General features: G+C 42.6%; 1 protein-coding gene across 10 annotated transcripts in view; it reads left to right on the forward strand.

Moving 5' to 3' along the window:
* Window positions 1-26,438, forward strand: part of MYO5A (myosin VA) — a 100,885-nt gene that overhangs the window by 26,239 nt on the left and 48,208 nt on the right. For 9 of the 10 annotated variants that reach the window (XM_084213912.1, XM_084213906.1, XM_084213909.1 and 6 more), the window contains exons 4-9: window positions 2,983-3,127; window positions 19,016-19,172; window positions 23,140-23,283; window positions 24,052-24,133; window positions 25,570-25,677; window positions 26,140-26,246. In XM_084213912.1, the coding sequence (XP_084070038.1) occupies window positions 2,983-3,127; window positions 19,016-19,172; window positions 23,140-23,283; window positions 24,052-24,133; window positions 25,570-25,677; window positions 26,140-26,246 (743 nt within the window). Of the gene's footprint in view, window positions 1-2,982; window positions 3,128-18,606; window positions 18,670-19,015; window positions 19,173-23,139; window positions 23,284-24,051; window positions 24,134-25,569; window positions 25,678-26,139; window positions 26,247-26,438 lie in introns of those variants that run through there. The other variant, XM_084213914.1, reaches the window with a different exon arrangement.

Below are 26,438 nucleotides of genomic sequence, written 5' to 3' on the forward strand. Positions count from 1 at the left end.
TTAGCTCCCATCCTGCTGCAGGTTGCTGCCCCTCTGCAGAGGTTATTGCCTTGGAGCTCGGCCTGGGGGCTGCATTTGCCTCCTTGATGGGATTCACACCAGCCAGGTCAGCTCAAACAGCCTGTGAGGGTGCTTTGAGCTAACCCACTTCCTGCAGCCCAAAGGAGCCTCAAACCACTTCAGTCCATCAGGAGAATCACAGTAACAATATTCTCAACAGTGGAACTGGAACAGGAATGCATGGATGGATAGTTGTCCAAGGCCCTAGAAATTAATTCAACCATGCTGTCTAAGTGTAACATGTCAAATTTTAAATTTAAAATTTCACTTTGAAGTAAATTCAAACTTTTAAACAGAAAATCTGCTGATTTCTCAATTTCAAATCAGCCTTTCACCGGCAATTCAGAGGTGATTTATAACTTTTCTCTTGTTGGAAACATGAAACAAGGCATTAATGAAGAAAGTTGAAAAGCTACAAAGGAAAATTTGAATGCTTACATGGAAAAACTGCTGTGGCTGTGGTGAAAATTCAGTGAATCTTGCTGGTTAGTTCATGTTAGTAAAAAGTACTGCTTTCTATGCAGGAGAGCAAAGTTTGATGTAAATTACCAAATTGCTTGTGTTTATGTCCAGTTTGGCCACACATGGGTTAGTATGCTCAAGGTAAAAGAATTAGATAGACTTACTTTGAGTGTATATAAAGAAAAATGGCACAAAGAGTAGCCAGAGTTCAACTTAGTGTAATTGTAAGAACAAAACCACACATGAATCTGATTTAGGAAAGGCCATATTTCTTAAAATAGCAATATGATTTAGTGGAGATAAAGAGAAGTTATATGTAAATTAATCTGGATTATAGCTCTATGAGGCAGACTGATTTCAAAGTTCTACAGAAAGCAAATAATTCCTGACTCACTTGTTTTGGTTATTTCCAGATGGTAGTTGCTTGTAGATTTTACAGATTGCTACTGAAGTTAAATGTTTTTAATATGCTGGGGACTTGTCACGGGGCTGCTTGTTCCCAATTCAAGGGTTTATTTTTGCCAGCACAACCAAAGGCAGGAGGGAATTGTTGGAAGTCTCACACAGATTTTTGTAATGTCTCTTTGATGAGACTTGCAGGCCTGAGAGGCTCACTTGGTGGTGCACTATATTTCACTTTTTACTGCTTTTTCTAAGGGCTGGTGCTAAAAATGGACTCACAAAATGTTCCTCGAGTCTTGTAGTACTGAAGTCACTTCCTGTCCCTAACCCCCACTCTGATTTTTTGGTTCATCAGCAGTAGAACTTGGCATGAATGTTGATGAAGATTTTTCACTGGGACTCCTGAGTCATTTCAGTGAAGTTGTGGCTGATGGAAAAACACCAACTCTCCTCACATGGGCGTGTCGAGACATAAAACTTGTGTGTTTGAGGAATAGATCAAGGCCTCTCAGATCTCTCCCTAAAACATATCCTCTTGTTTAATGTTTTTGCTATGGTTTGTGCTTGATCTATAGATGCATGAAAGGGTTTAAAAATTGGTTGATGCTCCCAGCAGTGCCAGACTGTAGATGCTTTCATTTCCCTTCTCCCAGCTTTTCCATGGAAAATTTCTTAGATAGACATCACCAGACTGCAGTCTGCAGAGGGCTGGGATCAGCACTGAGGAAGGCAGTGTGTGCAAGAGCGAACTTCAGAGTAAATTTAGAAGCAAGTTGAGCGCCATGGAAACGCTTCTGAGGCAGGTTCTTCAGGGATGGATTGTCCAGGCATGCTTGGTGCAGTCACTGTGCAGCCATCTGCAGCTGCCTTGCCACACCTAGGCACCAAAACACATACACAATAGAAGAAATTCTGCTTTTAAAATGTCCACAGTTAAAATCAGAGGGGTTGTTTTTCCCCTTATCATCCTGTCAAGGTCAGGAGGACTCGCCATGTCCAGGGGGCACAGCGTGCCTGTCGCAGCTGGCTCTCACATGCTCTCACTGATCAGTGTTTCCACCCCTGCACAGACCAAATAAACTTTCCCTACCTGTTGTAAATGCTGCAGGAAAGAGAGTTATAAGGAAGCTTTGTCAGATTATCCCTGTGGGTAGAGCAATCCTCATTTCTCGTGGAAAAGAGAATGTTCCCAAAAACATTTGAGGTCTCGCTATTTGTGGCAAGGAAGTTTGTAAAGAGTAAGACTTAAGTTCTCCTGTGCAGGGAGGGAAAAATAATTTAGAAGTTCTGTAGTGATGAGTTGTTTTAAAAAAAACAGGTATGTGTTTAATTGGTGTGGAAAAACCAGGAACTGGGAGGTGTAAGTACAAGCTCAGTTGTATCAGATGAGGGTGTTCTGGTGCCTTCCAGGGCTATAATTGCCTAATTTCCTGACATGACTGGGTGCTGCTCTGTGTCAGCCCTATGAAATACATCTGCTGCTTGGTTTTTTGATGCCTTTGACCCGGAGATTGTCTTGCCTGATTGGCAGAGGTGCCCTGGAATCCAAATTACGCCGTGTCTCTATATTGTTGCTTATTAGAAAACCTGAGGATGTCAGCAGCTGAATAGTTAACACACTGCCCATGCCCAAATGGCAGTCAGTGAGACCACCCAGTAGTTATACTTCACAAATTACAGTGTCACTGATAATTCAGAGTAAAACACAGGGAAATGCAATGCACATTCATTGGGTTACTGCACTGAACAGGCAGTATTTCTAGTCTGCACATTCTGAATCTTTTTGGATTGTGCATGCTAGCTTTAGAAAAGGCTGATAGAAAAGGTAAAAAGTTGTCCCTGATGTGTTTACCAAAGCAGGGTGGAAGTAAACTCGTGGCACTTTGTGTGTGCAGAACTTTATTCAGAATAAATATCTGTTGAAGTCAGTTATATCAGATCCTTATTCTTTAACATTTTTAGAAAGATTAGAGCAATACTTGATGTTAAAACCATTTTTGCTGGGTTTTTTTTTTTTAACAACTCTTAATCATTCCTTTTGTCTAATTTCCTTTGTAGGTATTGTTTTAGTGGCCATAAATCCTTATGAACAGCTGCCTATCTATGGCGAAGATATCATCAATGCCTACAGTGGCCAGAATATGGGGGATATGGACCCACATATCTTTGCAGTGGCTGAGGAAGCATACAAGCAGATGGCCAGGTTTGTAGACCAGTCTTTCTGAAAGGAATATAAAACAAAGTTTCTGGCTGATTTAATTTATAGCTTGTGGAATATTTTGCAATGTCTGTCTTTTTTCCAGTGTTTTAGTACATTTCACAAGGGGAAGAGTTGCCTAAGTTAGTGAACAGTAAAGCTTTATAAATGCTGTGGAGATCATGGCTGCTGACACTTAGCAGGAATTACCACAGATCTTGTCAGTATTTAGGTCTAAAATTAGCCCTGTGCTTTAGATGATTGTGGTTTTTTCGTTTGATTACCAAAATAAAGAGATTTTTTTTTAATGGTCAGTGGATTATTAAAGAGAAAAGGGCCAGGTTCTCAGCTGTTCTGTGCTTGTGTGTGATACTGACAGGAGAAAAGAAATCACTGGGCTTATGAGTGCTATTATGGGCTCCTGGTTGTGTCAGTAATGTCCCAGCTCTGTAATCTGCCTGTGGCTGTTGTTGACTGGAATTAAGAGGGAGCAGAGGGACGATTGCAAAGAGTGCCTGGAAACTGAGTCTCTAAGGACACTGCAACAGCTGTGCAGGAAATCCTCATTTTGTTAGATGTTGCATCAAAATGAGCTTGTCACCCAAGGGCAGTGGTTAGCAGGAACTTCTTCCCTTTAGCCCCAAGAGCCTGCAGTTAGGGGAGCTTTTGAAATATTTGATTTCTAGGATAAAGGTCTTTTGGGCTGCTGTGTGGTCTTTGGTTGGCAGGATGCTCCTCCTATCCTTGCTGGTTAGCTTCAAGCTGTTGGTATCGTTTCCCTTGTTGGCAATACAGCTCATGATTAATCAAGTAAAGCATTGAAAGATTTCTGGATTATTTGTGATGGCCCTTAAGCTATACTGCAGGTGAAGGAGGCAAGGGGAGAATGGGTTGAAAATTATAAAATCTTCATGTTTGAAGTCAGCTATCTGTTCATGTAAGAGTCTTAAGAACTAGACTAGTGGATGGATGGAATGGATAAAATGAATGGAATGGATAAAATGAATGGAATGGATAAAATGAATGGAATGGATAAAATGTTTGTCACATGCACATCTGAATACAGGGATCTGCAATACCCAGGTAATAGATAATTTCAAAAGAAAACAGTTCAGTGCAACATTTCCTGACTTAGGGTAATTGCAAAAGAGCCAGTGTTTCAAAAATACCCTTGTCTTGGTTTAACTCCAGCCAGCAACTCAGTACCACACAGCCACTTGCTTAGTGCCTTTCTCCTTCACTGGGATGGGGAAGAGAAACTCATGGGTTGAGATAAGAACAGGTTAATAATTGAAATAAAGTAAAATAGTAACATCAGCAGTACTAGCAATGGAAAGGAAAGAGAGAAAGAGGAGTAAAACCTGAGAGAAAGAAGTGATGCACAGTAGAATTGCTCACCAGCTGCTGACCAATGCCCAGCCATTCCCCAAGCAGCCATCAGCTGCTCTCAGCCAACTCTCCCAGTTTATATCCTGGGCATGATGTTCCTGGGGGTGGAAAATCCCCTGGCCAGCTGGGGTCAGCTGTCCTGGCTGTGCTCCCTCTCAGCTCCTTGTGCACCTGCTCACTGCCAGGCATGAGATTCTGACAAGCCCCTGAGTGCAGGTGAGCACTGCCCAGCACCAGCCAAGGGGTCACTGTGCTGTCAGCATTATCCCAGAACTCCAAAATGCAGCACTGCACCAGCTGCCAGGAAGAAAATTGCCTCAATTCTAGCTGAAACCAGGACAGCTCTACACCCACACTGTTGAATGGCTGAGATATCTGCCTTACTTCCTTTCTGCTCAGAAAATAGATCTGTAATCTGGTGTGGAAATACAAAGGCAAAACTGTGTGTTATGATAGTCACATCTTCTTCATGTCTCCTTCATCACTGCTGTTATAAACAGACTTCGTTCTCAAGTCCCTCTAAAAGCTGTACAAAATAAAACTTTATCAACCTTATTTTATGTCTGAGGCTCGGTACAGGGGTCTGAAATTATAGTCAGTGATGGCTGTCATCCAAACTTACAGAATTTTTGTTCTTAACGTTAACCAGGGAAGTAAGAGGCTGGAGAGGGATCTATGTCCACTGGCCAGCTCTAACCCCTGCCTGAAGTGGGCTTACCTCCTCCTGGTGCTGAAATACCAAACTGCTGATCACCTCTGTTCTGGGTGCCTGTGCCATGGAGATGTCTGTCTGTCTGTCTGTCTGCCACCACTGGCATTCTCTGCTGCTGGGCAGACTGGGGGGGCTGAGATTTTGGCTGGCGTTTCCTCTGTGGCTTTTCCTTCTTGCATTAATCACCTTCAGCTCTTCAGCCTCCGGCAGTTCTGCTGTCCTGAATAACAACAACAAGATGTGGTAGGAGTTCCTTTTTGAAACAAATGATGAGAAGTTGTATGACTATGGAGATTAGCTCAAATAAGCCTTTTGAATTATTTAATTAATTACTTTATGTGTCTCTGTTATAAACAATTTGTTATTCTTTTATGACTGACAGTACTTTCATAGTTGCAAAATGAAATCTGGGCACACAATGCAACTGAAAAAAATTCTCCACACTGAAGTAACAATTTAATTGTTTTAGCTTGTCAATGTTTATTTCCTTTTCTATTTGTTTGGGGATTTTTTTTTGCTTTGTTTTTAAGAACTTTTTCTTTCATTACAACATACCAGTTTCGGTCATTGAACTTAATTTTCTATTGATGCTTACAATTACTAAATGCCGCCCTTTAACTTCACTGATGGTTTTTATACTCTGAACAAATCACCTTTTACTTCTGAATTATGAAGTTAGAGAAGAAGAACTCCAGTTTTACATTTCTGCAGCTGACTATTTAAAAATGAAAATCAGATTGTCTGTGACTGCTGTATTAACATTTTAATAAGTGCATTGCATATTCATGTGGTAGCAAGTCATATGGCATTAATCTGCATTTATGTGTGTAATTGGTGAGATTTATTTTCCTCTTGTTTCTGATCTTTCCTAGCTTTATGTTTAAATGATCACTGGCATAATTAGTCATGATGCTCCTATCCTTAAGGCTTCAGTGAGCTCTTCTAAATATTTACTCCTTAGGTCTTCTTGTTAATTTATAATTTAGTGATTTAGAGTTTGTTCTTTCCAGCTTCATTGCTTCATCTGCTGCAGCTGAGAAACTCCATCCATGTGCATGGTTAACTCAATGATCTCTGGAGCCTCCTTCAGCCAAAGAAAAGCCCCATGGCAGAAATCTGGAAAGCCAGTGATGAAATACTTGCATTGTGCTTTCAGAAAAAATACAGTGCAAAAATGTTGCCCACTGGAGTGACAGGGATGGAGCTCACATCTGGCTTGTGCAGAGAAATGATGAACAGAGCAATTGCTTGGGGCTGATGGCAGTGCAGAGCAGCGCATAAAGATACCTTTGCATGTGGCATTTCCTGCTTGTGGGAGCCAGGTGATGGGGTACATGCTGCTGGGAAGTGCTGGGCCTGTTTGAGCCCCTTTATTTCCTCCTCCTACAGCACTTCTGTCACCAGTTTCCAGGGGAGGGTTAGTGGGGGGAGAGCACGGCTCATCTTTACCCATGGCCATCAGAGAAAGAAGTGGGTAATGTTTGCTTTGTAGCTTCTTGTCTTTTTCAGTGCAGGAAAACATGCCCAGCTCTTAAGACTAATCTCATTTTGGATTATTATTTCTTTCCTTTTCCCCTTTCCCTTCTCTTTCTCCCCTGTCATCTGTGTCTTTGTACCTTTTTCCTTTTCTCTCTCCATCTCCTGCTGCTGCTCTGCACAGACTGACAGCTTTCCTCTGCTGTGCCTAAAATAAGCAGTGATCTAGTTTTACAGCTGCACTTCCAGTCTTGGGGCTCCGAGTGCCTCATCCTCCCCAGTGACTGTGTTGGTTGGGCTGTATGAGCCTCAGACTGTGAGTTTGGAGCCCATCTCCTGCTCTGTTCAGGGGCTGTCCCAGTGGGAGGCAGCAGTGGCAGGGGACGTGTCCAGGTGGGTTTTGTGCAGTGGTTCTGTCTGACAGGCTGTGCTGCTGCAGAGAGCTGGGATGCACCCAGGGGCTCTCCTCAGCCGTGGCCGTGTGCTGTCCGTGGGCAGCTCACCATTTGAGTGAATGTCACAGGCTTGGGACTGGTTAAGGCACATGAGCGATGTAGAAGGAAGAAAATCATTATTGAAGAATATATTTTTGTCCCAGAAATACGAACCTCAGTGTCAGCATGTGGGTGTTTGCATATGTTGATTCCTTTGAGCTGCAATGCGTGCCACTTTGGTACGTCAGTGTTTCCAAATTGTTAACAAAACCCAAGGTCGGTCTTCGGTTACCCCTCTGTGGTAACTCTGAAAATTGAAGCAAAGCTTCAGTTGCCAAACATTTCATTTTTTATTTGCAATTACAACTTCTGTAGGAATCACAACCTTCAACAGGTGCTGCTCATTTTCTTTCTATAGAATATTCAATACATTTTTAACTCTGTGGTTTGCAGTAATGTGTTGATGATTATACTCTTGAAACTGTTAAGAATTGCATTAATGTATGAAACTTATGATTATCAGTTTCCTAACACTATCAGGGAAAAATCACTCCTTCACAGGATTCTTTCCCCTGCCTAGTGATGGTATATATTGCAGTAATTAAGATAATGTATTTTTTTTATCAGCACTTTGTTGTTCTGATTTGTTCCATCCTACTTGTGGTTGATGACAGATACAGCAAGTTAATTTAATAAATTAACTTTGAGATTGTCTTCTGGTTGATTAGTGAAGTTGCCTAGCATCATTTAAGTTAAAGTAACCTCTGCATGCAGAATTGCATACTGATGAGATCCATGTAAACCTTAATGAATGCCAGTGTGGAAAACAACAGCGTTTAAAGCATCAATTTCCAAAGTTTTGCTTTTCCTATTTGGACAAAGTATAGTGATTTATTTTGTGGTACTGTGTAGCTTTTTTATTCAATTACCTTTAATAAGCAGGCTGCCTCTCTGTTTTGTCAGCTTTTCTCTGTGTGTCTGATGGCTTTCACCTACAGGAAGATATTTTCCTATCACTTTTTGTTCAAAAGGAAGCTTGGTGAGCTGTTGAGTAGGTGTTTTGAAAGCATCTTTAACTGGCAGTCTCCAGTTATCCCAGGCATCCCAAGATGATATCCTCTTACAAAAATGCACATTTGATCAGCTGCTGCTTTGCTTCTGAGTGTCTGATAAATGGATACTGTGTTTTCCCCTGGCAGAGCAGACACCATGGCAGGGATGATGAACAGCCTGTCCCAGCTCTGCATGCAGTAATGGAATGAGAGCCTGCCCTGCTGGGTGCTGGACAAACACACAGTGGCATCCTCCACTTGGGGCCATGACACAGGACTCCTTGAGTCAAAGATCTGCCCTGAAAAGAGGTGGCATTTCTGGGCCCCTGGTGTTAGATGCAAAGGGAACAGGCTGCCTTTCTGATGAGATGGTTTTGGAGTAGTTTCTTACACTTGGAGCCTGACATTTTATGATGTTACAGGTGCTACGTGGCAGATGGAGGAATCAGCTTGGTGTAGCACAAGGGACTCCTTGTCCAAGCAGTGATTGTTTTGAGGCAGCAAAAGGGTTAAGTATGGTTGTGGCTGGGAGCTGGAGTTCACATGAGGTGTCCTGCTGGTAGCTAAGCAGTGAGCTTTCCTAAACTGTTGCAGGAGTGACCTCTGGCTAATCCCTGGGCACGGCAGTTGCAGAGTGCTGGCTCATCTCTGTGCCCCTCTGGAGTGCAATCTGTCATGTGCTGACCTCAGTTTTCCTCATTTGTGTGTCTTCAGAGATGTTACTGACAATTCATTATCTTTTCACCTTCTGACATTTTTACAGTCAAGAGCTGTGTTTCCTGGATGTAGTTATAATGGCAAGTGATGCATTTTGTTAATTAAAAAAAAAAAAAGTACATCTTCTGATTATGAGAGTGTTGCAGAATTTTTACCAAGCTCTTGTTGAAGAGAAACAAAGATTCTTAAGAACTTGGGCTGTTTTGGAGTGGTTGCGTTTGCAGCTGGAACAGATTCATGAGAATTCAGGTTGGGAATAATAATAATATTTCATCTTTGCTTTGCATGTTTGATAAGCAGATGCCAACGCTCTTTACTTTGGGAGAGAGAAGAGATCAGCATCATTGCTTCCATTTTATAAGTTGAAGCAGGCATGGGGATTGGGAGGGCAGCCTTGGTGAGTTCACCAAGGTGGCAAAAGCAGAGCTTTGAGCCCCTGATTCAGAAATCCTGGTCCTGTGTCTGGTGACTTGGTGACACCAGCTTGGCAATAAAATATGTGAGAATTAAGAGTGGAACTGACAGTGGAGTTCAGGTCAATGCTTTCAGTGTACAAAAATGAGCAAATGAGCTGCATTTTTCACAGCCTCCTTTCCTGCAGCATTAAGGGGTCTCTGTGCCAGGTAATATCTGTTCATAATAACATTTGCTTTCCCTGAGGGTTCCATGACTTCCAGGCACTTTACGAGCCCTACCAAAGCCTGTCTCCTCTAACACTGGAGCCTCAGTTTCTGCTTGTGTAGCATACAAGGCAGAGGTGATGTGCTGTGGCCAGGCCTGGATCAGACCAGAGCTGGTCCCAGGCACTGAGGTTCCTGTCACTGACCCTGTGCTCAGAACATCCTCTTTTCTCCAGCAGCTAAAGATGTCAGTGAGAAGTGCTGTTAGGCTTAAAATAAACAAGTTAAACTGGAAATCTATTTAGAAATGAGATTAAAGAACGTGGTTTATTGGACTGATGTTACATGCTTATTAAAAGTGAATGCTTTCACAAAGAATTAATTAAGAATTAACTGCTTAGTCAGGAGCAATTGTTGTGACTCAAGGTTGCAGCTGAAGAATTCTCTGAGTTGTTAATGTGTGGCATCTGTGAGGGCTGGGATGTGTCAGGCCAGAGCATGTTGGATCCAGCTGGTCAGAATAAACCAATGGATGCAGCACATGAAGGTGGAACAGACACAGAAATGTGGCTGCTGTTGTGTGCTTGCTGCTGGGCAGAGCACTTGTGCCTCCCTTTTTCTCTTGTGTTCTTTTGCCCTTTGCCCATCACATCGCTGCAGAAGGGTTCAGGGCGCTTCAGTCTCTGGTAATCATCCTTGGTGCTTACCTAGCACCTGGCTCACTCTGGATATTTTAGAGAAGTTACCTTGTGAATACACACCCCAGGCCTTGGAGGGTGGAAAAAATGAATGCTCAGTGTCGGGCTGCACCTTTGGGATGTGCGGGTGTGGGTGGATTTGGAGGCTCTGGCACTGGGGCTGTGCCTGCTGCTCAAACAGCACTGCAGGAGGGGAACTTGGGGAGCCAAGGGTCAGGGTAGCAGGGCTGAAGGCAGGGCTCTTACCAGGCCTGCCTGGTTGCAGGGAAGTGCCCTCCCAAGGAGAGCAGCTCAGCAGCTGCAGAGAAAATGGCAAGGTGCGCTTGTGCAGCGTGGGCTTGCAGCTGTTGGAAAATAAGAGGACAAAGCAGGAGAACTTTCCCATTCTAAGGAGGCCACTAGCCAAATCCAGAAACAGGGGATAACAGAATTTATTTAAGGCTGTGAAGACCTTTGAGATTTAAAGAGTTTATTTGTAAGGTTGGTGAAGGGCAAGATGTTTCCTCCTGCCCTCGATGTGAGAGGTGCTAGGAAGGCAGCCCAGAGCTGGCTGCTGCTGCTTTCCATCAGTCCAAGAGCATTAGAAAACTGCTGAATGAATTCTTGTTTGTTTATTTATTTACTTACTGAACAGTTAAATTACTTCTGTCTGAAGAGCAAATCCTGGGTTTGTAGAGTTGCCAGGTTTTATAATGGCTTCTAGCAGATGCTGCATGCCCTGGGCTGGGTTTCAAAGGCCTTTGCACTGAAGGAGTGCAGCTGAGCATGCCCAGCCTTGTTTGCTGCCACACAGCACTGCCCTTAGGCAAAGGTGAAGCTAAATATACTGCACTGACTCGTGCTAAACCTCCCAGCACTGGTGGGTTTTACAGCTGCCTTTTATTTTAAGATAAGTGGAGAAGCAATTTTGGTCTTCTAGAAAAACAAGTAATTGTAACAGTGGGAGCATCACAGAAAAGTGGAGCACAGCTGCCCAAAAAATTAACCTGGGACCTGCTGTGGCAGGGGACTGGGAAGGCAGCTCTTGAGGAGAGCACAGGCTGGTGAGTCTGCAAGAAAAAGCTAAATCTTTGTATCACTCAAAACCACATTGTGTGCTGAAAAGAGAAGAGTGTCCTGGGAAAAAAAAATGTAGCTATGGTTTGGTTTCAAGTTTACAGTCACTGGTAATTTAAGGAAACACAATTTATTTCGGGGTTTATTGAAATCAGACATATTTAGTGAGCCTTCAGATGAGTTGTGCAAAACCTTATTCAATTTATACCATGGATTTGTCTTTCTGGTGCTTTGTTCTTCTGCCTGCATTTGTCAGCTGTGCATCCTCTTTCCTGCCTTGGGAGATGCCAGTCCCTGGAGACAGGGCTGCCTTTGGCCACCTGGGGCTGGGAAGGTCCTTCCTCAATTTCTTAAGGAGTTAATCAAGCTGCTTTCTGTGAAGCTCACAAAGCTGCATCCAATACTGCAGAGAACTCTTGGCTGTGTATTGATACCTGATGAACTCTGCTGGGTTTCACAAGAAAGGAGTTCAACATTTTTTCTGTGGCTAATTATTCCCAGTCTGAATGAGCTGTTTGGAATATGTGGAGTATTAGATGTATTTTTCTACTCTTTGATTCTGTGATTCCTATAACAGCAGTACTTCTAAGTTATTTGGGAACATCAATAAATGACATCTATATAAAGTTACAGTGATATTTAGCACTTTCACACTGATTGATTTTAAGTACATTGGGTAAATTTCATTTACTTTGGCTTTGTTACCAGTGCCTCATGGTGAGGGAAGTGATCATTATTAAACAGATTTTTTAGTCATGCTGTCAAAGATCTGTGAATGTTCTGACTGTAGATACTAGAGGTTATTTTGGTCATATGGTGTCACAAATATGCAATGGGTATGCTGAGAGATTGATTGCAAAAATAGGATGTTTACTTTGGTCAGAGTTTTGTTTATACTGCTGGAGACACTAAATCATGTCAGCTGCATTTATGTGCATGTATCCTTGAGAGGTTTGGAAATGCTTTAAGGTGTAAAACATGAAACATAGCTTAAACTAAGTTTTTGTTGGTCCTTAGTTAATCCTGTGTCTCTCAGAGGAGCTGCAGCTGATGAAAGAACAGCAAGACTTCAAACCTGCCAGAATTTCAGGACAGGTCCTATCTGACCTTTCAGCAATGTCATTAGTTTTAAAGTTATTTTCTCGGGTTGGTTTTCCTGCTCACATAATTCAGCTGTAGGATGGCAAAGCACTCAGCTCCTCTCTGTCTTTGTTGGGCACTGGTGCTGGTGGTACCTGTGTGTGTGCTGAGAGCAGGATCTCTCCCAAGAGTTCCCTGAGCCACACTTTCCTTCCCTGGCAGTCTATGTCAGGTATTTTGATCACTGAAAATTCACTGTTTTAAAAATTAAAGCAATTTCAGCCTTACAAGTCTATCTTATCACCACAGAACTGCAGTAGAGGAACAGTGGTGAGATAAAGACCAAACTGTCACTGCTAAATAAAAGCTGTTTTGCATTCAAGCAGGAGGGGATTTTAGTTTTTGAAGATCAGGTCTTTAGCAATAGTCTGTGCTGTTTGAGTTAAATAAAAATGAAATGATCATATGCAATGGAGTTGATGCCTTTACCCATAACCCAAACCTGTTATTCCAAAAGAAAAGAATAAAGCAGTAGCAATTCCACAAGGGGAAGGGAAAATGAGGGAGGAAAAAAAGAAAAGCAAGGAGATTTAATTAATTAACCTTTTAGCACTGAGGCAGTGAGGAGAGAAGATGTCCTGGGGGTGGTGGCCTATAAATCACCCTGACAAGAAGCTTCCTTAAAAACATCAGCACTGTGGCAGTGTCCTGAAGGTTAACAAACATAAATGATTTAGGATCAAAGGCAGCCTAAGCACTAATGTTCTTCTCATTACATTGCCCTGTTATTTGCTTTCTTCTCTGTGTATTAAGAGTATTACACTCTGATCTTTTCTGCCAAGCTCAGCTGTGTTATGACATGGAGAGCATTCAGCTTTGAAGTAGTTCATCACAGGCAAGCATTTCCAAGTCCATATCAGAATCTTTTCAAATCAGCTGTCAGTGATACAGTTTTTCCAGGGAGAGATGCTGATAGCTTGGGTATGAATGGATTGACAGGAGTATTGAGGTTGATGTCAATAATTTCTGTGTTCCTTTTGTTGTCAGTAATTCTGCATTCCTTGTTTGTTTTCCCAAGCTGTTGTTTGTGTGGGGGGTGTGTTTATATACATGTATTTAACATTATTTGCTGTGGAGTCATGAGTCTGAAAGCCAAGATCAAGTGATACATCCAATGCATCAGTTACAGGAAGCAAAAAAAGCACAAAAAAGTGTTGTGCTTTGATGATTCAAAAAAGCTTTGGGCTTCTTTAATCCTCTCTGAAATGCTTATTGATAGAGAGGTTTTTAACTTTTAGTTTTCCTGCTTCAGAGAGATTTTCAGTTGGTCCAGAGGAAGAAGGTGAACAGAGATCTCTGTAAGGATTTTTTAGTCTGGATGTCTTGATTTTCCTGATCTATTTGGACAGTTTGCTGTGGAAGTGATGAGTTTGGTGCAGCAAGCTGGTTTGGTTTTTGTGGGAAGCAGCTTAAGTGGGTGCAATTTTGAATGAAAATTATTTGAAAATTGTTTGAAAAAATATTAGCAAGTTTACTGTTTCAATTCTTGCACTGGTTTTTCTTTTTTTTTGCCTCAATTTTTCCTTTGGCCAACTGCAATTGTTTCAAGGTGCCCTGGATAATGACAGCTGTCAGTGGCTGGTCAGTGTTGGTGCAGCACTCTGTACAATTGGAGGTGCCCAGTGAGTCTTTCTCTTGCTTCCAATACATCTGACAGCTGTGCCCTCATGAGAGGGGCACTTCCTCCACACTGAGCTCTTCTGAGAGCATCTACTGTACATTTTTATAAAGAGCAAAGTTAAAGCAGCCAGTGCTATTAAAAGCATTGCATTGAGATACAAGCACATCCTCAACAAAGGGTTTTTTCACCTCTTGAGAGCAAGGTGATGTTTTTAAAACCACTTACTGGTTTCTTGTGTGTTGTCATTTCATTCATAACCTGCAAAACCCTTTTCTGTATGTGAGGTATCTCAAGGCAGTTTGCAGCACTTTCTTCCTCGCTGCTGAGCCTTCTTTGAGCAGAAGCTCTCTTCAGTGTTAAATTTTGCAATGTTTATTCAAAGCACAAGAAGCCCCTGTTGCTATGCAGGCTGTAATCTCAAGCTTGCAGGAACTAGGTAAGACTACATCTTTTCAGTTTTGGCACTCTGACAGTGAATTTCCTCATAAACATATTGCCTGTCAACAAACTTTTGTAGATGAAGTAAAATGGTCTTTAAGAGTTACCAGCCTATGCAGAAATATGGCTCTGCATTTTTTTTTGTGATAGAGAATGCCTTCAATTGCCAGTTAGGTGTTGCATAGTGTGTCCTCATTCTTGTATTTATCAAGAAATAGCTGTTACCCTCCCATGATTCCCAAAGTATAGGCCTGAGAGAATTTATACAGAGGAGGTCTGAACCCAATCCTCTGCTGCTGGAGGCAATCTCAGCCCATCATTTCACATTTCAGCTTGTGAAGTGTCTGGGCCTGTCATCCTAAAGTGGCACTTTTAATGTAGTTTTGTCATTTCTTTATTCTTCTGCTGTTCAGATGCAGCAGAAGCTGAATGTGATCCTGAACATAAGGTGGAGTTTCCAGGAGTGGTAAATTGCTCCCAGTCAAACTGTTTCAGTCCTGGCTTTTCAAGATAATTTGGCTTAATATTGCATCACAGTGATGTAGTTCTGTGTGCTAGGATCTGATTGCTGTCTGCCTTTGGGGGAAAGAGCACTCCTCCACCTCTCATCTCCTAGATTGCTTTTCCTCATTTCTGTTTGCAAAAGCATAATTAAAATGTTCCCTCCATTCAGAAGTAATCTTAATTTTAAAATCATCTATTTACGTGTTTTGTGCAGAAAAAAAACTGCAGGAAGATGAAATATTGCATAAAATGAGGCATCTGGCTGCAAAGAGGTGTCACACGTAGGGCTGTTGCCCTACTTACATGTTTCATTGGCTGAAAGTTATAATTATAGCTTTTTTTTCTGACTGGCAGCGTGTTAAGTACTCAATGTCAGGTCAAAGGTCAGGGGCTAACTAAAAATAACTCTAAAGGTTAGTATATATCTGAGAAAGAACTTGGGTGGTGTCACTTTTGTTTTCTGGGCATTTTTTCCTTGTTTTGGTCTTTAAAATTTTGTATTGTTTTGAGCATATGAATATTTCATTTGACATAAACAGACTCTATTCTTTAGACCACTGCTTATGCCAAATCATAAAAAAAATTATTCTCACTACATTTCATACATCACCCAAGGAGCTTTGATGCTAGTTTCCTTGTTATTTTCCTTTTAAATGTGGTGGTTTTTTCCCTTTAAAGCTGTATGTTGTTGAAGAGCTTTGTGCTGAGCTGCCTGGCAGGAGCCCTGCCCCTCTCCAAGAGTGGGTGGAGGTGCAGTGCTCCAGGGATGTCCATGGGCTGTGGCAGTGAGAGCTCATCCCCGCTGCTCTTTGGGCTGTGTTACCCTGTCCTTCCCCTTCAGCTCCCTGTGTCATCTGGGCTGTTTCCTTGTGCTTCCCTTTCTCTCTGGCCAGCAGCACAAAGCAGGATAGGCTAGAGGATGGGCAGTGCAGTGTGTTAAAGCAGAACAATGGATTAATGGACTGGGGCAGACAAGAGCAGCGCTGAGTGCGGCTGGAGCCCTGGCAGGAGGACCCTGCTGCAGGCTCTGAGGAGCCTTTGTTTGACACAGGGTCCTGCAGCAGGGACAGCAGCAGTGCTCACACTGAGCAAAGCCTCTCTTCTCCAGGACACTGTGTGTATGCACTCAGGGATGCAATAAGGGAGCCCTTATTCCTGGGCACAGGAGTGTGTGCTAAGGAGAAGTCTTCCTATCTTATGACATGGGGGAAAGAAACTCTGGCTAGTTAGCAACAGTATTCTTAAGGAGAAATTATTTCAAACTCATTTTTCATTACTCTCTTTGTAAAAATGGAACTCCTGAGAAGAGACTAAGGACTGCCAAACCAGTGTGTGTTTTCTGTGCTCCCACACGTGTCCTTCAGAAATGTGCCAGTAAGAATGAGACACCTTTATTTCCATGTCTTTTCTTGGCAAAAGAGCTTGTTTTTTATTGACAGTTTTGTCAGAAGTCTGTGTGAGTTTGCATTCCTTGGTTTTCTGAAAGCTTTTTGTACTTCGGGAGCTAAAAAATCGTAACCATCAGAGGATCCATTTCACAGAGCTTCCTCAGAATTCAGATATTTGATGCTGTTTAATACATGAAACAGCTGGTGATCTACAAATGAAAAGCTTGTTATGTTGTTGCCTATCTCCTGTGTTAGGCAGTCCCTGCAATCAGACCAGAAGTTTCATATTTTCAAATGGCACGGGGTTTTCTTTTTTCTATTTCAAAGAGCACAAGAGGAAAGAAGAGAGAATTGTGCCAATCCTGTGGAGAAGTGGTTGGTTTTGACTCACTGCAGGAACTGTCTGTGGGAGAGGAAAATTGTTTGTTACCAGTTGTCCCATTTAGACGAGCATTTTTAGGCATTTACTTGGATTCCTTCTGTGTCCTGCTGCTGCTCTCTTTGAGCAGGAGGATCCCTAAAACTCCTGCAGCTTCCTGATCCACAGGCTGTCTACCATGGGTGAACTCTGTGAGGAGAAATGGGGAAGAAACAAGAGCGTTTCTTCTTCATTTTCCAACTGGAAATCTTCATTGTTACTTAAAGCCATCCCAGGCACACAGACCTCCCTGCAGACCAGTGGCACTGTCACAGGAGGTGTGGTCAGTTCAAAACATAAAATGAGGTTGCTTTGATCTTCTTAACACTTTGCTATCAAATTTAAAGCAGTGCTCAGCCATTCCAAGTAAATTCTTTTTACAAAAAGGTGGAAAATCTGCCTCAACTGGTACTTTGGACAGACAGACAGTGCCTTGGCTCTCCCAGGGATGGGTGACAGAGGCTCCCTCAGCCTGTGGCTTTGAGCAGCACAAAGTGGTGCTGGAGCTGTGCTCTCATCTGAGGGCTTGGCATTGTTCTTGGACAGTGAGAATTGAGAATTGCAGCAGGGTCTGTAAATAATTGTTACCCAGAGCCTGTGCCACAGGTGATTCTGGGCTTAACTCAGCAGTTGCTGTGGGGTCTTGTCCAGTTTACAGTGCCCCCATATCTGCTGGACCTCAGCTGGCAGGACTGGACAGCAGAGGCAGCTGGAGTGGGTGGTGTTGGTGCTGCTGACCACACACCCGGTCCCCCTGGCAGGGCAGGTGGTCAGAGCTCCACCCAAGGCAGACCAGGGGAGCCACATGGATGTGGTGGCAATGGTGGCAGTGCCAGCGTGGCAGACAGGGCTGGTCACCCTTCTTCTGCCAGGTGGGAGTGCCTGGCCAGGCACCCCAGGTGTCTGAGGTACCTCTGGGCTTATCACAGGCATTGACATCGTCCTGGGGAGGGAGGAGGAGGAGGAGGGGCTCTTGTCTCTGGGGCCGTGCTGAGGGACATGCGCACAGTCCTGTCCATCTGGGGCTGGTTCTGTGTTGGGCTCCTCAGCATGACATGTAACACCAGTTTGAGATAAAATCACCGGTTTTTGACCGGGGTGGGCAGGCCAAACACAGAAAAGGAGCACGTGTAGTTTATACATGTTTGATAAGTAGCTGCATTATTTCATCAGCAGAAACAGAATCCAGATCCTCTGCCGGACCTTTAGGCTACAGAAGCCATAGGAAGTGTTTCCATGCACATGTCCTTGATTTCCCTGCACAGCCTTTCCTGGTGCCACTGGCAGCCCTGCAGACTGTCACTGTGCTGCCTGAAGTGTCACTCTCAGCCCCTGGGCTGTAAGGACAGCCTGGTCTGTACTTTGGCTATGCTCCCTCTGTGTGCCAGCCCCAGCTCTGTAAAGCTTTGGGGCAAAGTTTTATTCCTCCTTTTGCTTCTTTTCACATTAGTGTGTAAAATAGGATTAAGCTTACCCAACTCATAGGAATACTTCAAAATACCTTTTTTTTAAACTTCATTTGCTTTGAAAATGTAAAAGCTTTATAAAGCACATATGGTCTTTATTTTAAAAATTTCAGGTTCTATTAATGTTAATTTCTATGTTGTTTTGTCATGTGTAGTTTACTCATATAGTTGGGTTTATGCACAGAGTTCTCTGTGAGTTGAGAGAAAATTGTTTTAGGGCCAAATGGAAATAATTCTTTTTTACGAGAAGAGAGAATTTTCCTCAACAAAGGGACTGTCTTCACTCCAGAGCTGCTACCTCTGTCCTGAACAGCCATGCTTGAATTTTTCAGATTCAGAACAACTCTGGGATGAGCTGGTGATTAGAGCAGAGGGACGAAAGGTTTCTGTGGCTGACTCTGCTGTTGATTTCTCCCTCTGTAAGATGGCATTCATGATCTTTACTAATGACCACTGACAATGTAGGGGGGCCCTGTACCACGGACTCTGGGTAGAAGTAGCTGCAGAGGCACGTAGTGAATCGCAGTAACCCTTGCTGTAGCCAGGTTCTCCACAGCTCTGGCTGGCTGGGCTGCCAGGGCAGCATCCATCCTGGAGGAGCATCCTGGGGCAGGCAGTCCAGCCAGGCAGCTCTGTGCCTGCCCCTGCACTCACCTTGTGCTGCACTGCTGACACCGTGGTGGAGGGGATGGTGCCAAACTGGGGGCGCAGGAAAGAGGCGTCCTCGAGAGAGCGGCTGGGAATTAACGCGTGTTTGTGTTCCAGGGATGAGAGGAACCAGTCAATCATTGTCAGTGGGGAGTCTGGAGCTGGGAAGACTGTCTCTGCCAAGTATGCCATGAGGTACTTTGCCACGGTCAGTGGATCTGCCAGTGAAGCCAATGTTGAGGAGAAGGTCTTGGCCTCCAACCCCATCATGGAGGTAAGAGAGCTGCTGCTCCAAACCCCACCCTCCAGCTGCAGTCAAACATTCCATAGAGAGAGCAATCCATGCTTCTTAAAAACATTTCTAAAGATACATTAAAATTTGTGTTTAATCCATTTACAAGGAGTTGCTTTAGGCGTCATTTATGAAAGACTGAGAGAAGGTGGGAGGTAATGTTTCAATATTGTTAACATATTTCACATAAAGTAACTTTAATGTGAATACTGCTTTAAGTCTCTTCAGCTTTGTAACTGGTAGATCCCAGACTGCTGGCCAAATGCAGTTGGAGAAGACTGGTTTTGTGTGTATCCAAAGAGGATAAAGCTGTTTGTCTTACCCACCAAATATGTACATCGCACAGTGGATTGTACTCTGAAAGGAAGTAAAGCAAATGTTGAATTTTAGGAAATAAAATTAGGTAAGACAGACTGAAGAAACAAAGTTGCATGGGATGCACACCGTTTTTTCAGAGGAAAAAAACACATTGGAAGACATAATTTTGCTGTAATTAGCTGAGACTCATATTTCATTTCTGGGAATTGTTGTAACCAACTGTAGTCAAGTCCCAAAGCTTTGGAGGGCAGGTGCTGGCCATAGATTTTGAGAGGACATGTACAATTCCTCCTGCTTCAGGGCATCTGTTCTCTGGGAAGCTCAGGAGACACTAATTCTGATGTCACAGCCAAGCAGAAAAGATTTCTCTGACTTATCTGCATTGTTTCTCATGTCTTTGCCTACATATGTAGATTCAAGTTGTGGCTGAAGTTAAGGAACCATGTTAAGAAATGATTCATCAGGGAGAAAGTCTTGGGGGGATTTCTGTAGGGAAATAACTCTGTCCATAGGCACACACATACTCGTGCCTTGGTAGATGTTGAGCATCTCTCTGCAGTGTGAAAGATCATGGGTAAACAGAGTGTATGCAGTGAAATGTGAAATGCAAAATGCTGCCATTGTTTTTTTCCTCAGGTATTTTAAAAAATGACCTGTGTTTTATTCCTCCTTTCCTCCTGGCGTGAGGAGTTCATGATACTCAAACTATAGCTGCCCCATCCCAGTTGTGTGTGTCTGTCACAAGGTAATGGTGCCTGGTTTGTGGTGCTGTGTGCTGTTTGCAGATTTCTTCTGTGGGGTCAAACACGCTGTGCTGTGCTGGGCAGTGACTCTTCCAAATGTCCAGCCATGGGAGGAAGCCCAGGAGCTGAGCCTTGCCTGGAGCTGCAGCTGCCCCAGGGAGCAGTGGTGCAGGGTGAGCTGCCCAGGGAGCACCAGGTGCCACATCCCAGCCAGGAGCACCTTGCAGTGCTGGCAGGAGGTGCCACATCCCAGCCAGGAGCACCTTGCAGCAATGGCAGGAGGTGCCATGTCCCAGCCAGGGGCACCTTGCAGTGCTGGCAGGAGGTGCCACATCCCAGCCAGGAGCACCTTGCAGCAATGGCAGGAGGTGCCATGTCCCAGCCAGGGCCACGCTGACCCCCGTGTGTGGCTGATGGGGGCGGGTGCTGAGCCCCCTCCTGCCCTGCCCCGCCCTGCCCTGCCCTGCCCTGCCCTGCCCAGCACAGCAGTGGCTCCAGGTGTGCTCACATCAGCCTGCCAGGGACAGCCCTGCTGAGGGGCTCTGCAGGGCAGGGTGTTTGCTGGGTGAGACACAAGCTCTGCAGGTTTCCCTGCACCACTTCTGTTTGCTCTCAAAGCCTCAAGCAGACATCCTGCTCTCAGCCCTTGGGCCCCACCTCCCAGTCAGTGGCCATCAGCACTGATTATCTGAATTAATTTCCAAAAGCAAGGAGGTTTAAATTGAGCTTCCAATTCCAAAAGAGCTTCCCATCTATACCTCTTTTCATTCACTAAAAATCAGTGGTGGTGCTTTTTTTTATTTTCTAGGGATAACAATTTTGTGAACATGGGTATATCTAAATATATATTTCAGTTGCTGTAAAGATTATTGTAATTGGTCAAAAGTTATCTTCTTAACTTCGAACACTTGAACTTTAAATTGCCTTTAGAGTGAGTGTTGTGAAATTTGATGTTGAGACAGACTCTTATGATAGCATAATTAATGTTTTGAATTCTTCAGTTGATTAATCAGTAGAAACACAAATTAACCCATATATTTGAGGAAAATGAGTGCTTCATTTTAGAAACTGGAAACTCCTCATTTGCTGAGCTGACTGTAAAATCTTAGGAGCAGAAGGTCATTTAAGTTTTAAATTTCTATTTGGACAACCTAAACATCAGTGTTTTAGGAGCTACCATCACATTATCTTAGCCTGCTAAATACTCAGTAAGGTCAAGAGGTAATTATACATTTCTAGCAACTATTTAAGTGACTACTTTTGTAGTCAATAACTACATACAGTTTTCCTATTGCAAATGTGGAAATCAGTAAGTCTTAAAACATCTTTATATGTTATTTCCTGCCTCTCATTCTTTGTTACCCTCTACGGCTATGCAAATAGTACAGCTTTGTATGTATTCTGGCAAGCAATCTGATAATCCCAAAGACTTTCTGTTTTTATCAGTAATACCTTTCAAAGGAATAATTGGTTTCTGAAATATTGTAGTATTATATTGCTACCACCAACAACAAAGGATATCACAGCAGCAATCATTTTCTTTCAAAAAAACACCAGAATGCAGTTAGAGTGCATTCAGTTTGAATGAATTTGATGTTTCTTAGAAGTGCAGAGATGCAGTTTGTTCCTAGATCCTTCCAGCAGCTGTCCATCTGATGCCCACTTTGACATCTGCCCTGCTGGGTGTACGTGCTGCTGCTGCTCTCGTGGCGTTTCTGACACTCTAATCCCCTTGCCAGGCTGTACCAGCTGGCACTGACCCATGCCCTGGCCTCCTGCCTGCAGATTTGGGATACTCAGCAGTGCTGCTTGCTCTCATTTGTTTTTCTCAAGTTTATTTCAGTACAGAGCTCCAGTGGAGCACACACAGTGCCCTGGGATGAGGGGCAGTGTGCTGCATCTCAGTTATTCCAAATGCCATTCCTTTAGGTACAGAGATGCCTTTAAGAGTTTTTTAGAAGGTGAATTGCTGTATGATGTCTAAAACATGGTCTGATTGAGAAAATGCTTTTGTTTGGAGTTCAGTGTGTTGTGATTTGCATGCCTTGAATTCTGGTACCTGTTCTGGGGTGAGCCCTAATGCTATGTGCTAAGGCAGATTGCACCATGTAGGATCCACAGTCATTATTTGCCCTGGGCATCCCAGGACATGCAATATAGAGGAAATGCTCAAGGAATTGTTTGTTGTGTGTGGAGCTGTGTTGAATTAATCTGAGAAAGTTCTGCATGATGCAGGGCAGCATCCAGGGCTGTCTCTGGGGCAGTAACCAACCTGCTGTGGAAGGGGTTCAGTTTCACATGGTGTGAGTCTGTGCACATTAATTTTTAGATTATGATTAGGCACACAGTAAATATTTTTAAATGTTATGTTTGCAGAAATAGTTTGGAAATGTGATGATTAGAGAGTAATAGTAATGATAAACTGTTGGAACAGAATGGGCTGTGGGTCTATAATAGGTAGACTTTCAAAAGTTGCAGGTACTATAGATGTATGTGTACACCTACACATATAAATATATCCAGGTGAAATAATTCTTACAGTTTTGCTGTCTTTGAAAGAAGTCTGTGTATATTTGAGCTTTCTGTTAGACTCTTTATTTCCTTTCAAATTACTTCAAAGATCAATAAAGGATTTTTAGCTGTAAAATTAGACTATGTGGAAGTGAAATAATTGCTAGGAATATCAGCTCCCAGTCTTGCATTAATGAGATAACTGTATTTTGCTGTAACTTGTTGACCAGGCAGAGACTGTTCTTCAGTAGATTTTTGACTATTTTTAAACCAGGACACAATTAATGTTGTTAAGTGTTTATGAGCCATGTAGGTGATTAAATAGATGTGATCATTTCTACAAGCTATTTAACCTTTACAATATTCCCTTTTTCCAGTCTATTGGAAATGCCAAAACTACCAGGAATGACAACAGCAGTCGCTTTGGTAAATACATTGAAATTGGTTTTGATAAGAGGTATCGAATCATCGGTGCCAACATGAGAACTTACCTCTTGGAAAAGTCCAGAGTGGTGTTTCAGGTAAATCTGATATCATCTCTTCATTTTGTTATGTCACACTTGGACCAATCCAGTGTCCCACACTTCCTCTCCATCTTTGCCTATCTTATAGTCTAGAGCTCAGTAAAAATGGAATTGTCCTTGACTGGCTGCCTAAAGATATAAAAATAATAATTATGGTTTGTACCATGTGGGGATGTTACATGGAGAGCTGTTGTATATTTTAGAAGTAAGAGACGGTTATAGCACATGGTTTAGTTGGAAGAGAGTATTTTTCATTTCTTTTTGGTTTGAAGGTATGGAATTTGGAGTGCTTAAGTTCAGAATTACGGTGTTGGTCATGAGTCATCACCTTCTGAGCTGTGTTTGTCCTTCATTTTAAAGCTCAAGCTTTGCCTTGGCGAGGAAGATACTCCCTTTACCAGATTACTATAAATGCAGAGGCAAATAATGTTAGTGATTTTTGAAAAATGAAAAACTTCTGAGTATGATCACTTTACTCACCTGAAGAATCCTGATCTATAATTTATAGTAATCTACAGTTCTGAAAAGTGAAATCATACTCTTTATTTTAAATGAAAATGTCTGCATGCTTCTTGCTGTTGAAAATAGATTAAATTAACCAAGAAGAAAGAGATAGATGCTGATTCATCTTCCTTTTTTCCATGTGGCTTCTGTGCTCTTAATGTATTGCTAGAGAAAGCATTTCACATAGTAATTCAACTCTCTTGTGGTTGTTTCTGCCACTTGTTAAGTGGTGAAAAATAACAAATTCCTTTCTTTCTAAAGGCAGAAGAGGAGAGAAATTACCACATCTTTTACCAGCTTTGTGCCTCTGCAGCATTGCCTGAGTTCAAAACTCTACGATTAGGTATGACATTCACATTTGCTGTGTTGTGTGGCTGTGGGCACAGCAGCATCTCTGAGCTTTTTGAGCCAAAGACCCAAAAGAAGAATTGCTGGCTTTTAAATTCTAAACTTTTAAACCTTCAAGTACTAAATGTATTGAGAATAACTAAAATGATAGACCTTGGACTTCGTGGTTTTCTGGTAGAACAAAAGTAGCAGATTTGTTTATTCAGCAGACTCTAATACACTGCAGTTGCAATCAGTAGGACTTACTATGTCCTGGAGGGTGAAATTCTTTTCTCTTAGTTCTTTAAAACCCTTTTTCTGTTGTTCCAGCCACTAGAGAATGTTTCCCCTTCTGGTATAAGTGTCTGAAAAGCTTATTTTGCATCTGCGTTCTTTTACTTGGGCTGTTAGCAACAATTACTTTACAATCTCTGCTAACCTAGTGACCAAAAAGCAGCAGATGAGAGAATCTTTTCTTTTATCAAATTAAAATGTTGATAGAAGAAAGGTTTCTCATTTGACAGGAGTTGGTGCTTTGTAAAAGAAGAGTGTAATGATGACCTTAGATAGACAATCATGTCATCATTTCAAAAATTCGGTATAAATTGCAGTGCTTCAGTATTTTTAAAAGTCAGTTTCATAATGGGAAGGCTGCACAGCCTGTGCTGGTTTCTGAAATACTGTTCTGGTTTTAGAGTGTTTCTCTGCTCTTCTGCACCACCCTGGCACATTTAGGATTCGCATCTGCTAACACAGGAAAGAAAGGAACTGATGTAATTATAACTGAAGAAGCCATTTAGCCGGCTTCACTTTCAGCATTCTTGGAACCTCAGCTGATCAGAAGAAAAGGAGTCTGTTAGTGCAGCTGGGAGCATGAAACCACAGGAGTTTACCCAGGAGAGCTGCTGCTCTCCCAGTGGAGCCCAGTGCTGTCCCCAGAGCAGTATGAAGCTCTCTGCTCCAACCTCGACTTCTCAGCCTGAGTGGAGCACAGATACTCATAAGGCTGAGCCATAAATTAGAAAAGAGAAGAAAATGGGCAAAATATAATATCCTGATGTAGTAATAGCATGGTAATATCTGTCACATAATTCCAAAGTGCTGCTGCTCTCTAGTCTGGGGCTGCTGTGTAGGTGGTTGGATCAGGCTTGGAGAGCAACTGCTTCCAAAGTGATTATTCACAATTGTGCAAGTCTGAGCCAAGGTTAGGTAGAGAATATGCTTGAGGACCTACTGTGGGAACCAGGTAGCTTAAAGAATACTTACTTGCACAGTTCAATCTTGAAAAAAATGCTTTTTAGAATAAATGGGTCTTATGAGCCAGAAGGTGAAAATGTACATATGTCAGATCATGGATTCTGCCAAGAACAACTTAATTATGGCGCAGCTTTACAAGTGTGCTGTGAATTTCTACAACAATGTGTGTAAAATATGTATTTTTTATTATTACAGGGAATGCAAATTACTTTCACTATACGAAGCAAGGTGGAAGCCCTGTGATTGATGGTGTTGATGATGCTAAGGAAATGGTGAACACCAGGCAGGCCTGCACTTTGCTAGGTAATTGGTAAATCACAGTCATATCCTAAATCTGATACACTAGCAAGTGTTTTCTATATTATTTGTGTATATTATTTTCATACTCTGTTGTGTTTAGAACAAGGAGAGTTGGATAAACTTTGGGACTGAGATACTTGTATTGCATGGAGAAGATTTAAATAGCAGTAGAATTAAAAATCTAAGAGGAGGGCACGTATGTGAACTTAAATGGTGGATTCCCTTGGTGTAACATATACAGTGCTGGAGGTCACTGACAAAGCACTTTGAAACAGCAAATTAAATTATTCATTTTAATGGAGTTTTGTTTCATCTGGCTGTAAAATGTTTTTGATAGAAGTGGAGCCAATTAGCACTGTCAAATGTCAGAGTCACACACAGCAGTCGCTGCTGTTCTCTCCTTAACAAATTTTTTCATCAACTGCAGCTCTCTCCATTCAAACCATTTTATTCATCCTTTTCCAGGGATCAGTGATTCCTACCAGATGGGAATTTTTCGAATCCTTGCTGGCATCCTTCACCTGGGCAACGTGGAGTTTGCATCTCGGGATTCTGACAGCTGCACTGTTCCTGTGAGTAGCAGATCAGCTGAAGGGCTGGTTTGCACCCTGACAGCTCTGACTTGTGCTTGTTTGCAGGGACCTCTTCTGAAAAGGAGTGAAATGGAAATGGGTTTATTTCTAATTTGCTAACATTTTCACAGTTTTTTGCAGATGGATTCAACTCTCCTCAGTTCAGAGGCTGTAGACAGTACTCTCTGTATT

The sequence above is a fragment of the Fringilla coelebs genome, assembly GCF_963513975.1.
Source record: "Fringilla coelebs genome assembly, chromosome: 12".
Taxonomy (NCBI): domain Eukaryota; kingdom Metazoa; phylum Chordata; class Aves; order Passeriformes; family Fringillidae; genus Fringilla; species Fringilla coelebs.